The sequence below is a fragment of the Phoxinus phoxinus genome, assembly GCF_949152265.1.
Source record: "Phoxinus phoxinus genome assembly, chromosome: 6".
Classification (NCBI taxonomy): domain Eukaryota; kingdom Metazoa; phylum Chordata; class Actinopteri; order Cypriniformes; family Leuciscidae; genus Phoxinus; species Phoxinus phoxinus.
The window spans coordinates 7,878,595-7,892,965 of NC_136881.1; the positions used below are offsets into that span (position 1 = coordinate 7,878,595).

Consider the following 14,371-nt stretch of genomic DNA (forward strand, 5'->3'; position numbering starts at 1 on the left):
CACCTTATTTGACTCAAGATGATAAATGATAAAATGAATAAAATATAAAAATGTGTGATGAAAGAGGAAATGGGTATCATAGAATAAAAGGAGATTCGATTTAAAGGCCAAAGATGCCCGACCCACTTAATTGTTAAACAAATGATATTAAATAAAAAACTGCAGAAGTAGGATGAAGTATGAAAACAACTGGGGCCAAAAGTGACAGGAAGAGCGCAGTGCCAGCTCGAGAGTGTGTGCACGAGTCTGTGCATAGTAGCTGTTTTTCTGAATTGATTTTGCCAGCCAAAGACTGAGTTTGCATATAATAGGAACAGCTAACAGCAGGGACATTGAATCCGCAATGAATTCACTGGCATGAGAAGAAAGCGGAGATACTGGCTCCGCACACTACCTGAAACCACGGATACAGGATGAGAGTAACATTCTTTGCTAATTGCTTTGGCACAATGGCACTTTGCATTGCTTGTGCGACAGATTTGAGACAAAATTCAAATGAAAGCAGTCTGAGTCATTTCAGATTAAATCTTAATGTGTGTAAGGTACTGTAGGAGACTGTGGCATTCAAATGAAGATGAAGGAAAGAAAAAAAAACGAGTAATAACCACTGCCAGCTTAAATGGCCAGGGAATTTAAATACTCCCACATCCACTAGGATTTGGTGCCAAATTGTACAAAGCAAACATTTAAAAGACATAAAAGTTGATGCATCCAAACTGCCAGGCAACTATTGTGGTTTCAACGGGGATATTAGTTTATCCTCAACTCAATGGGGAATTGTTAACACAAATCATTAGGTGATTTGAGTTGAGTTGAAGTGAAACACAATAAAAGCAGCTTCTAACCAGGCGTATGAATCATTATTCACTTGAACACAGAGAACGTTTTGAAATCCGTTAGTTCCCAAAACAAATATTAGACTGAGAAGTTTAATATGTCTTTATTTTTTCCTTGATATGGGCAAATAAACTCTCATGAAAGATGATGTTCATAAAAAGAGGACTGCACATCTCTAGGCTTCCCCTGGTATGTGTTAACATGTTTCTTAAACAACACAGTGTGGGTTTTATAGCATTAAAAGAATAAGAAGAACACACAATAGACTATACTACTGAAATATTGCCATAAAGATTGTCAAGCTACGACAACCTCCAATGCTAAATCTGTATATATATATAAAAAGGCTAATCAAAAACAAATCACACCCAGGAGTTCTGTAGGTGTGTGTGTGTGTGTGTGTGTGTGTGTGTGTGTGTGTGTGTGTGTGTGTGTGTGTGTGTGTGTGTGTGTGTGTGTGTGTGTGTGTGTGTGTGTGTGTGTGAGAGAGAGAGAGAGAGAGCTCCCTGAACACTGTGTGGTCGAGCATTGATGGGTAAATCAGGTGACAGTCTGGCGGCTGAACAGCTCGATGGTGACCGCGCTGAGGAACACTGGGATGCTCTTCTGATGGAAGAGATGCAGATCTACCAGTCCAGTCAGAGTGCGGGAAAAATCTGTCTCCAACAGCTGCATGCTGCCACTGCCCATTGGACCAGTAGACTGGAGAGAAAGAGAGAGAGGTGTGTTTAAACATTTGTAACAAACTACAAAGGTAAAGCAACAAATAAAGTTAAACTTACAAATGTTATCAAGAGTTTTAATTCACAAACAAACAAAAATAGTCAAACAATCCACTACCAGTCACTCCCTAACAGCCACTAACTAGCTAACAATGTCGGTTTAAACAAAAGGTCAAAGCCACATTTACTTCTGTCATTCGACTGAGTAACTGACTGATATTAACCAAGTCATGCATTGTTTGGTTCATGACAAGCTGTGAGTAATAAGCTCTAAGTGATAGACACAATAAACCAATTAACTAACCACTACTACTGTACATAAACAGATAAAAACTATTTGTCACTAACTACTAACAGGAACCAAGTAACGAAACTCCCTAAAACAAACTTACTAAACATCAAACTAACTAACATTCAACAAGTCAAACACAGTTCTGGTTTATATCAAACTGTGAGTAATGATAAGCTCTGAGTAAGTGAAAGACACCAAAAAACTGCTACTCCAAAACTAATAAAAATATAAAATAATAGTCACTAACTAAAAACTAACAGGAGTAACAAAAGTCTAACTACCAAACAAAATGACTAGACATGTGCCAGTATAATACGATATATCAAGATAATGAACATGCACAATATTGTTATCGTGAATAATTATATTGGTATAGATATTGATATTATCCTAGATACTGTTTGAAAATGTTTTGATTCTTTATAGTTCGGTCACACTGTACAATGAGGATCCATTAGTTAACATCAATAAATGAATTGGCATAAACTGACAATGAAAAATACTTCTAAAGAATCTTAATTAATTTCAAACATTTAATAACACATTATTGAAATAAAAGGTTGTAACTATTATTTAATGGATATAAACATGAACTAACATTTTTTAACTAACGTTAATGAAGAATAATAACTTCTGTAACAATTGTAGGCAGCTATTGCTTATTGTTAATGTTAGGTAATGCATTAACATACAACTATTATTCACTAACTAACATTCACTAAACAAACACTGAGTTTACTTATGCCAGGCAGTGAGTAATGTTAGCATTTACATAAACAATAAAATGTTCAGATGCACAAACACCCTTTAAAACCTTCAGATACACATCAAAGAAAAAGAAAAAGCAGTGTGTGTGTGATTAATTGCTTGCCCAGAGTAGAACACAGAGAAAGCAAACACAAAATGAGGGCATCAATGCACAATGGTACTTTTCCATGTCAAATCTTTTTAAGCCTGACCTCCACCAGAAGAAGTTAGCATCAAATATACTTTACATTGAGAGGGAATGAGAAGAGAGGGCTCTCATAAAGATCTATTATTTTTTGCTGTTTTCTGTGATTTATGAAGCATCATAATGCTGTCTCAGAACACAGAAAGGCCCCCCTCGACACCAGACCTTCTAATACCTGTCCCGGCACATGTGGAAATGCCTCTCCTTTGTCTCCAACTTGGTTTTGTTTTCTATTTTCCCAGATCACATTTTAATAAAAGGTCATCCAGTATTTTTTCTCTTTGTTTTTGAGAGAGAGTTATTCAGATTGTGACCTTATCAATGTGTTTTTGTATTGCCACCGCCACAAAAGGGTGTTATGAACAATATGTGACCTTTCGGCTAACAACAAGTTTTTGTTGATGTTAAAACCTTCCTCAAGTCCACACGAGAGGAGAGAGAGAGGACAGAAAGATAGAAACGCTATTATGAAATGAGAAGAAAAACGATCGACCCAGGGTGTAGTGGGGCCAACGGACAATGCTAGAAGTTTCCAAATTAGTATCGTTTCTTTTATCTTCTTTCCGTTTCATCTCTCCATTCTCCATGGACAGCCAGTTACTTTGCCGCTCCTAAAACAGTCAAGCCAGGAGCCTGCAAACTCCACACGTAGCTTCATGTAATGAGATCTCTCGCTGAGCTTTCTTTCCAGTTTCCTCTCTTCAACGAGTTTGCTTAAATGCAGCTTTTAGACAGAAGGGGCGTGAAGAGAATAATTACAACACTTTGCATTTGACCCAAACAGCTGTTTTCTCTCGGAGGATGTAAAAAGCCATTCATAATGACAGTTTATGCAGTTTGGTAGAGGGAGATGGGGAGAGAAAGACAGACAGTAAGGGAAAAAGGGAAAATATGCTTGCCTAGAGTTTGCTCAAGATGCTTTTCAGTACATGGAGTGACGCCTGTTTCGACTCAGCCTTCAGGATCTTTCAGGGACTTTCACTGTAACAGCCTATATATCTCCTAACAAATCCAGAGAGATTCATGCACGCCACAAACCACCTCCAGCACAAATACCAAATAAATACACAGAGTAAAAAGCAAAAACGGCTGGTCTCAAGAGATTTTACAATATACATTGTCTGAAGCCATCAATCCACACACACTGAAGCCGTTTCCTTCAACGCTTTTACTACAGCATCACACACACGCACACACACAATGTTGGGGTGGATGCATTAAATTGAACAAAGTGTGAGTAAAGGTTTGTAATGTTACAAAATATTTCTATTTCAAATAAATGTTTTATTTTAGGCATGTTACCATGTAAAATATCATTGTGGGAACTGCAAAAAAAAAAAAAAAAAAAAGAAGAAGTTATGTAGAAAACCCAGCGCAGAAGTCATTTAAAGTTTGCAGTGAGCCAGGAAAGCATGTACACACAAACAAATGTATGATCCAGTAACATCTGAGTCGTCTGTTGGTGCGAGTGCACCCCGCCGAGCTTAAAGAGAGGAAACGAGAAGCTGTCATTGCTTCGAGTGTGAGGCGGAGGTGTGTGAAGAACAGTAATTGGCTGTTAAATTAGCTTTATCTACTGATTAGGCAGATGTATAATTAACCAACTGCTCCTTGCTAACGGCACATCGTGCTTAACCACATCCATGACATGAGATACAACATGTATTGCAGATAAAAAGTTGCATTAGCTAATAAATAGCACATTAAATTGTACATATTACACTAGAAAACAAACATTTGAAGTATAAAGTGGGCTAGAAAAAAAAAAAGTATAACTCTTAAAGCTAGAGTAGGCAATGTTTTTCATAAACACTTTACGTTATACATGTTGAAACTCTCTTCACATTAATAACCATTAATAGAAGTGGTCTAAATACTAAAAAAAATTACATATATATCTTGTGTGGAAGTCTCAGGACCAAAACATGTTCGTCCAATCATTGCATTTGTTTTTTCTCGGAGCTGTTCACATCCTCAGTTGTTTAAGGCAGAGCTCTGCAAGTTGTTTACGTTCATTACTTTTGTAATGTGATGTGCTTTGAGACATGGCTTTGGAGACGCTCTGAAGGGAGGGTGGGATCTTATGCTTTCAAAGCTAGCTTGCTATTTTTAGCCTCTCTGAAATCACCTACCCTATCTTTAAGACACAATGTATGAATGTCAGTGCATTAAAATATCAAACCAAGTGGTATTCAGTTTATTACAATTTTTTAGTAAGACAAGTTTACTTTAGTTGTTAAATTTTCAAGTTGGTCAAAAATAAGTAATATCAGGAGGACTTAATAGCGTTTTGATATAGGCTAACTGATAGTTTTGGTATAATACTTGTATAACGATCTGAATATTTTCATAAGAACTCACAAACTGGACTTTTTTCTAGAAAAAGATTCAGCCTAGCTGCTGTTGTGAGCAGAGTGAACATTTGTAGAAAAACAACAGATGTGTTTAGAGGGGACAAGCTCCATCTATGATGTCGCTGACAACAGATGCAATGGATCTACTGACTTGCTTAAAAACTCTGAAAGTGCAACTAGCAAATGCGTCTCCATTTCTCAGATAGATAGTGAAGTTCTCAGTGTTCATGAAGACATGAAGACGTTTGATCTGGAACTAACTAGGGTTACAAAATATGTATTTATTTATAAGTACGTAATTTATTTATTTTGTTATTAACTAAAACTAAACTTGACTGAAATAAATACATCTCTAAATGGGAAATGTAGGTTTAATAACTACAAACACACTTGGCCTAGTTATTTAATGCATTTTGTATATTTAATTTGAATATTTTAAATGGTTTAAATAGTACAAATACACATACATTAAATATGTATATACATTTAAAATACATACATGCATATATGAAATGTGAACACAAATATTTTTCTTTGAACTGATGCCATGAATTTGAAATGCGTGAAGAAAAAAATTTGCTGGGAAGACCACCTCTCCAACTGGAGGAGAGGAGATGTAATTGAATAATCAGAAATATGCAAATGAAAAACAAAAAGACTTCAATCTAAATGCAGATTTTGACATTTTGCCTAGGATGGAAAAAACAACAACGGGATGAGTGGGAGAGTAAATATCAAGACCATTATCAAGGGTTTACTTAGAATTCAAGAATGCAGGACATTAGCGTATGCATTAAGTTGCATATGAGAGATGTCTGCAAATGTCTATTTAGTATTTAGTCACGTCATCTGCTGCCTGTCTGTCCATACACAATAAACATTTTAGCAAGGATAATTATCAGTTCCTGTCCCAAAGTTTTAAAAAACAACAACTCACTCTGTGAATCTCCTTTGACGTTCAACGGAAACGTACAGTACATATTTGTCTGTTTATGTTCTTGCTATATGCTTAATAGAGCATACAGAATTGAGTTACAGAACAGTAAATGCCACACTTCAACCCACCATCTGTGAGAAGCAACACAAGAACAACTTCATAACATGGAAAATAACATCTGTAGATTAGACTGAAAGACAGAGTGAGAAAAAAAAAAAAAAAACAGATCAGTTCATCTAAACTTCCTTAAAGTGAATTTAAACTTTCTAATGTAACACACACACACAATAGCCAGCTGAAATGTTTGAACATTTAGTGGTGTTTGATAAAGTTGGACATGCATCTCATCCTGCAGTATTTGTCCTACAGACACGAACATTGTGCAGTATTGACTCTTAAAACCGGTGTGTGTGTGTGTGTGTGTGTGTGTGGGGTCATATTATATACCGGTATGTACCAGAATATTATAGACTTTTTTGGCTTGGCCCAATGAGAAACCACCAAGCAAAATGCTAAAAAAACCCACCCAGAACAACTTAGCAACTGCATAGCAACACCCTGGAAACCATCAACACCCCCCTCCACCACAAATTTTCTTGATTTTTCTCATCTTCTATGAAATTGGCAGATTTTCTCTTGGCTGTTTGAACAGACTTTGATTTAGATCTTTCAATCATCGAAGTAAAGTTGTGAAACATTCTCTTGCCTAAGTGTTTCTGTATCCTCAGTTTAAACAAATTAAAATGTATCCGTACAAAAAGCTTGCTGTCCTTACAAAACCTCTTTCCCCATGATACTCCACCACACACAAACAACTTCTGCTGTCATGACAGGCTAACACGATGGCTGACACATGCTTTATGAACGGAGAGAGAATAAAAGCGCGAGCCGGTCTGGAAAAGAATGTCACACAGAATAGCACTCAAACTCTGTCGGGAAACTTTCGCCTTTCGACAGCTTTGATGGACAGAGATGATGTCTGCTAGTTTAGGCATTCGATCTTCAATAGACACCGCAGTCTCTAGGGATCAAATCAAATGTCTAACCACTCATTGCATTTCATGTTCTCTCTAGACCAGAAGAGAGAGCCCACGCATGAAGACACATGCAAATGCTGTATATATTGGGCTGGAATCCCTAAACCTGTTCTGCATGGATTACTCTTGACCAGATGTTCTGAGATAATACAGACAGTCTATAGAGAATCTGTATAATATGTTAAGCATATTATAATCGGTATATTAATATATATTAAGGTCTGAAATTGCACTTTTACAGAATTCTTTGGCATCCAAAAATAATATATGAACGTAAGCAAGTTATGTGAAATTCCACGAATCGCATCCAAACATTGAATATAAAATGTGCAGTTTCATGTTCTGTGTTCCCACACCTTTTAACCAATTAATTTCAATGATAATTACTTTTGTACATTGTACAGAGATTCATGAAGAGCAACTGGATGAAAGATTTTTACAGCAGAACTAAAACAAAATGAGATAAATAAATATTACGTAACTTTACTATAGACATATATACCATAAATAAAATATAAACAATATAAAATGTCTGTAAATATTCACTATAGAAATCCCCATACATAAATATATGATTCACTATAGAAAAAAAAAAGAAAAAGAAAAAGATTTACTATAGAAATTTCCATTAATAAAATAAAATGTACCATACTTCACTAAACTAAAAAAAAAGTCTTCATATTTCAAATGTATGATATCAAGAGCTGAGGGGAGGAATAAATATAATAACCACTGCTGTGTTAGAAGTAGTTCAAGACACCATAGTGGATCCATAAAAAAATCATTTCAGAGTTCAAGCTGTGAATGCAAATGTTATTGGTCAAGATAGGATAGGAAAGAGTTCAGTCTGGAAACGAGAAACTCGTCCAAAACACAGCAGTAGAGAACCTGATTAAACCGTCCACAACAGTGTATTGACTGAGGCCGGGCAGGCAGGAGACGACAGAGATTCACTCTTTCAGATCAACTGCACAGACAGGGGCCACAATTAACTTAGCCATGCCTGCTAATGCTAGGTGATATGTGATAATTTACAAGCAGCTATTATTTCCTACCTTCAATGAAAATGTATTTTTTTTTATTTATTTATTTATTAAAGGTGCTCTAAGCGATGCTGAGCGACGTCACTTCTTTTATCTAGCAATAAAAGTGGCGTGAACAGATTTCTGCAGGACACTTGCAAGTTCATCAACAGCTATCAAAGCTCTTTTTGGATATTTGATCTCTGAAATCTAATACATGATTTAAACCCCTCAAAAATAGATTTCAAATAAAAAAAGTGTAGCTTCTCACTAGCAAACAGCCAAGAGAATGACTTGAATGAGAATGCATCGACCGTGCAAGTGAATTTCACATTTTTGATATGATTTTTTTAGTATATTGTCATAAATTACAGCATGTACTGTTATCAGTTCTCTGACGTTCCCTCACTACATGCACTCACTTGCAAACATATTCTTGATTTCACTCATTAATAGCTCATCAGTGAGTTTAATCAGCAAGTCCATCAAAAGGTGTAATCATCCCCTGATTGGACGAGAGGAAATGCCAGAACGCTGATCAAAACACGCATAGAGACACCTGCCGTTCCAACGTCGACAATCAAAGCAGCGCTACTGTTACTATGGAGATTATCAAAGCCAGAAACTTTGTCATCCTAACCTTTGAGGTTAAAGCAAGACATGGCACCGGCAAAGGTTAGCACAGGAACACATTAAACTGTCAGTGTATGTACGCTCAGAGGATGACATTTGTGAAGTCATTATAAAGGCTACGTGGATGCTTAACATAATGAATACAGGTCAATGCTTGAGACACAGTGATTTGCTGTGAACTTTAATTGAATTCTACTCTTATTTAAATCGAACACTGTTGATAATTAAAAATAAACTGGTTTATTTCAGCCTTTACAAATACATGCAAATGGCTACATACACTTCGAACAAATCCCTATCTGTAAGTATTACATTTCAGCATGCAACTCATTGTGCACTGTTGAGGTATCCTCCATGTCCATATACTTTAGCACAAACAATGTTGTTTGTTGAGGATTTGGCTATTACTTTTTAGAACTATTAGAGATTAGTGGTGACCGATATGGATTTTGGGATGGCCGATATAGGCTACAGCGCTGAAAAAAATTAAGAGACCACTGCAAAATTGCTGTTGGGCAACTTTATGCCACCCCTGGCGAAAAAATTTGCACTATTTAATGGCTGGTGACCATTCATCTTACTCTTAATAACATTACAGAGGTTTTCAGTGGAGTTCAGGTCTAGAGATTGAGATGGCCATGTCAGGGTCTTGATCTGGTGGTCCTCCATCCATACTGTGATTGGAAAACCAGTCCATTGAGTTGGGGAACATTGTCAGAGCAGAAGGAAGCATTTTTTTTCTTTCAAGAAAATATTGCACGTGGCTTGAGTTATGCATCCTTTGCATAACTGATTACTGATTACAAATACTGCTAGATTCTAGCCTTACTGAAGAACCACCAGATTATCACCAATCCCCCAGCAAATCACACGGTGGGTGCGAGAGACTCCGGCTTGTAGGCCTCTCCAGATCTCTGTCTAACCATTAGAGGACCAGGTGTTGGGCAAAGATGAAAAATGGACTAGAGAAGATCAGAATCACGCAGATCTCTCCGTTTCCCCTCTTCTGAAAAGTCATGGAAACACTATCATGGATTTTTTCGTTTAATATTGAAGCATGTATAGGGATTGTGGTTGATCTGTACGGATCAGGCAGGTTAGAAACTCGCGTGATTCACAGATTAATTGCAAAGTTCAACCATCATTGAGCTCAAGTTTTTAGGTCATGTCAGTTTAAATATTCAAGTGATTTTAAACTATTCAAGTGCAAGAAGACTGCAAAAGGGAATCACACACAGAGTCGTGCAGACAGCATGCAAAGAGAGATGCTCAAAGGATTTATTTGATCTTGAAAGGAAATAAAACACGTAAATTATGGGATTGAAATGAATCGGGAGTAAGATGCAGAGGTGTTGTGTCTGTAAGACACAGTAAGTCTATCCCTCACACCCTCACTTTCATACCCGTCAAGGTGCTGCTCTGAATAAGGTCTATAATAAGGTCTATTGTACAGTAGCTCTAGACTAAACGTGACCGTGCATAACTCATCTCACTTGCACAAAAACAGATTCAATATTTCTCATAATGAATGAAAACAGTGCAATGCAAACTCAGAATATTACTTAACCAGCAATAATTTAATATGTACAGGTGTGAATTTGCAATCCTTCAGCCTGAGGCTTATTGATTTAACCGTTGGGTGAAACATCTTAGTAACATCACAGAAAGGCCTTGGGAATCACCTATAACAGCTTAGAATCGAGGCTGAATTTTATTTAGAAAATGTACATGTTTTTTGGCCCCCCAAGTACATTTCATTCTCTGATGTGAATTAAATAGGCAGACGAGGCTTTGAGGAGTTTAAAAAGTGGACTTGATGCCCTGTTTCAATAACACCCACGCAAAAGCATGAACAGAGTGAGAGCTCTCACGACCAATGTGCTCTTATGCTAAAACCTGAGATGAACAAAGAACGTTTTGTCAAAGCTGCACAATGACTACGGTGCTCACTGTGTGCCGGGAATAGACTGTCCACTAAAATTATAAGCACGCTACACAAAATCGAGCCTTTTCAGCTGCATTCAGTTTGTTTTCATCCCATTGAATAGAGATAGCAGCATGGCTTAAATATCACAGATAAAAGGATTTTTAGATTTTTTTTTCCTATCTGTACTTTGAAGGAAAATTTCTATTGGGGACAAAACGTTAGAGGGTGAAATTAATCTAAGATTATGTGAAAAACGGATGCTATGTATGTTACTAACCAAATGTACCCACCATCAAAGCACAGAGACTAATTACAGCAAAGATGAGAGGACACAGAGTATACAGTCTTCCTTTGATGGAACTGTCCATGTTATTGCTACGCTCATGAAAAATGCAAAAGTAGTATAGAACTAGATTTTTACATTTTCTGAGAAATGCTTGCTGCAATGATAAGGTGTTTTCGGTGGTTGCTGGGGTGCTGCAATGCGGTTTACAAGGTTTTCCAAATGCTTACTTGCCCAATGCTATGCCTATGAGGCTGCTACGGTGTTGAAGTCGTAAGAATGTTGTTATTGTATTAAGGGTGTGCACGGATAGTCGAATATTCAATCTGTAATTATCCGACAAATAAAAATACTATACAGATAAATGATCTGATAGGAAAATTATCTCGAGACATATGCTTCCTTTCATTTTTGACGAGCTAGACTAGTTTAAGAACTTTAAGAAACTTTGCTTTAGCACACTGTTATCTGTGTCTCTGTGCATTTTCTCTGTACCCAGCCTTATTGTTATCAGACTGAGGAGGCAACTTTCACCCAAATATGTGGATACTTTTTTTTCTAAACATGAACATGTGATACGATATAAACATAACCATAAGTTGACGAGTGTATATGTACGTTCTCCACGATAACTGGTCCAGTCTGTTTTATTAGCATTTTTGTTTGCTCTGCTTCAGCTTAAATCCTTTTGTTCTATATATTTTTTTTACACACATAGTTTAATATTTTCAATTAAAAGAAAATCTCAAGATATAATGTAAGCTTGTTGTGTATATTTGCTAAATCACAAGCTTGTACAGAAATTATGAAACAAACTTGATATGCCATCTTCAGAGTAATAAGGCACATGGTAAGATTGGCAATGTGTTATATGCAATATATGCTCTGTCAAAATGTAGACTGCCTCAACTGTTGTTGATTACATAACTTTTATTATTAAACCAGTTTTAAAAAAAAAGAAGAAAACTTAAACTCAAATATTTATCAAAATAGAAATGCATCTTTGAAAAAAAACTAAAATGCCAAATAAAATAACTAAAACTGTAAAAAGAAATTGAAATCAATATTACATTTTAAAATATTAAAAACTACAAACAGGGAATTTACAGATTAATTCAGAGTAACAGTGATACTACATCATTAGTGAGAGTTCAAGATTTAAAGACCATAAGAAAAATAGGCAAAGCACAGTAACTACACACTGTCAAAAGTGAGACAAATCAGAGAATATGATTAGAATATGATCTACCCTGCGACAGATCGTTTTGGTTCAGCAATGCTCAAATTCGAGTGTGAAATTCAATCAAAATTCAATCAAAACTATTTCTTTCTCAGTTCCAGTGTTAGTGTAGTTACTGCTTTTTTCCTCTCAGGTATCCAGAATTTTAACTATCAGCCTAATACATGGTCACCTAAACAAAAATAAATGATTTCCAACAACTATGGACATGCTCATGTAAAACAAGACAAACAAAGTAAGAACCGAACAACCTCAACTAGAAGGCTAACCCATCCCTAAAAAAATAGTTTTAACAAAGTGTGAAGTGGGAGTGAAAAGGAAGAGAGTATTGTGGCAGCAGTGTGACCGTTTCTTTACCGCCTCACATTTTATACTTTATTTTTGTTTTAATTATGACCATTGATTGAGTATTTTCTCTGCCTGGCTCCCTGTTGAGATGAGCTCAGCAGGGAAAGAGGCTGATTGGTTTTGCGTCTGAGAAACTTCTGATTACTACTGGAGCTGAAAACTTAGCTGAGGGCAGCAATCAAGGCGACCAACCTGGCCTGACAATTACTGAAACTGAGTTAAGAGATGATGAGAGAGAATGGCAACATAGCGGCAAAACACTGCTGGGCAATGACGCGGATGCTTCCATAGGTGTGTTCAGATAAACACTGGAAAGCTAAAAATGTAACTGCCAGATATTGTGATTTAGGGTTTTGGTTAAATATATGTGCGTGTGTGTCTGCAAATCGAAACTTTGCAGTTATTTTCAAGTAAAATTCCTGTCAAATAGTGGCTTTGAGCTTGTCAGATTTTTACCAGCAAAACAAAATTGAGTATGCATAATTTTATGAGCATGAATTTGGGTTTTGAACTGTTTACTTATGCTTGAATTGCAATTACCGGTACATGAATGTTGTTAACAGTTTACAGTTGTAAACTGTTGAAACGTCATTTAGAATCTCTGCAAAAGAAAATCGTTTTTGCAACTAGGGAAAGTATCTAAATACGAGGCCTTTTGGTACAGTTTTTTTTTCTTTCACATGTCAAATATTATTGAGTGCATACTAGGATCATGAATGATTTAATATTTAGACAAAATGGATATTTGGATTTTCTACTACACATCTATCCAAAAGCTATCCCACCATAAATTCCTTGCAGTAACCCAATCCGCCAACTTATACTAGTATGCCCTAAAATGAATTATGTACTTAAAAGTATGCAATTTGCATTATGATGCATTTAAAAGTTAATTAACAAACTTATTATTACAAATTTCACAATGTTGTTGCAGATGAAATATAATGTGGATAACATTGAATGCATATCTTTTCATCAGGTTAGATACTGAAACTCCTTTATCTAAACCTCTCTACTTAACTGCTGGACTCGCACATCCGCCATGTTTGTAGTTTTTTTTGTAAAAAAGTTTGTAGTTCTAATCGAATCCTCATCCAAAGCGTAATGGGTTTTGTGGTCAATATTAGCCAATAGAGTGTGCACAGATCTGCACTTTGAATTCTAACCGGAAATTTGAGACCATCCAGGTATTTTTTTGGAGTACTCATTTTAACATATTACGATTTGGGACACACTAATTCTTATTGCGAATTTAGGATGGATAGTATGCGAATTGGGACGCAGCACCCATCTTCTGATGCTTCAATCTTTAACTAACTGTTAAACGCCTGCTATTAAAATTCTATAAAATGTTAAAATAAAATAAAAACTAGTAAAACAAAAACTAAATGCTACAAGTGATGTAAGCATCAAAAAATATAATGTACAGTATGAAAAATAGATTGAGATTTGCTATTGATTACTTTTAACACTTATTAAATTGTTTTAAAAATAACTAAGTCAGCGTTAAATTATGCAAATGGGATCTAAATATAAAAAATATGGACAATGAGAATGTAGGATTAAAATCTAAAATACTGATCAAACCAACACACTAAAATAATAATAACAATAAATGTTAAATGATGTTTAATGATGATGCTTAAATTTTTTTTTTTTTTTGCCAAATATCAGCAGATATGGAAACAACATATTGTGCATCCATATGTAAATATTTACAAACATTAACAACTCTACAAATTACATCCCCCACAAATAGATAACTGGGATTTAGAGCTCATAACCTA

The 14,371-nt window shown here is 35.8% G+C and overlaps 1 protein-coding gene across 1 annotated transcript in view; it reads right to left on the reverse strand.

Moving 5' to 3' along the window:
* Positions 1-1,241: 1,241 nt before the first annotated feature.
* Positions 1,242-14,371, reverse strand: part of mad1l1 (mitotic arrest deficient 1 like 1) — a 65,170-nt gene continuing 52,040 nt past the window's right edge. The window contains exon 18 of the mRNA XM_079616955.1: positions 1,242-1,539. Within this exon, the coding sequence (XP_079473081.1) occupies positions 1,378-1,539 (162 nt within the window). The 3' untranslated portion in view covers positions 1,242-1,377. The remainder of the gene's footprint in view (positions 1,540-14,371) is intronic.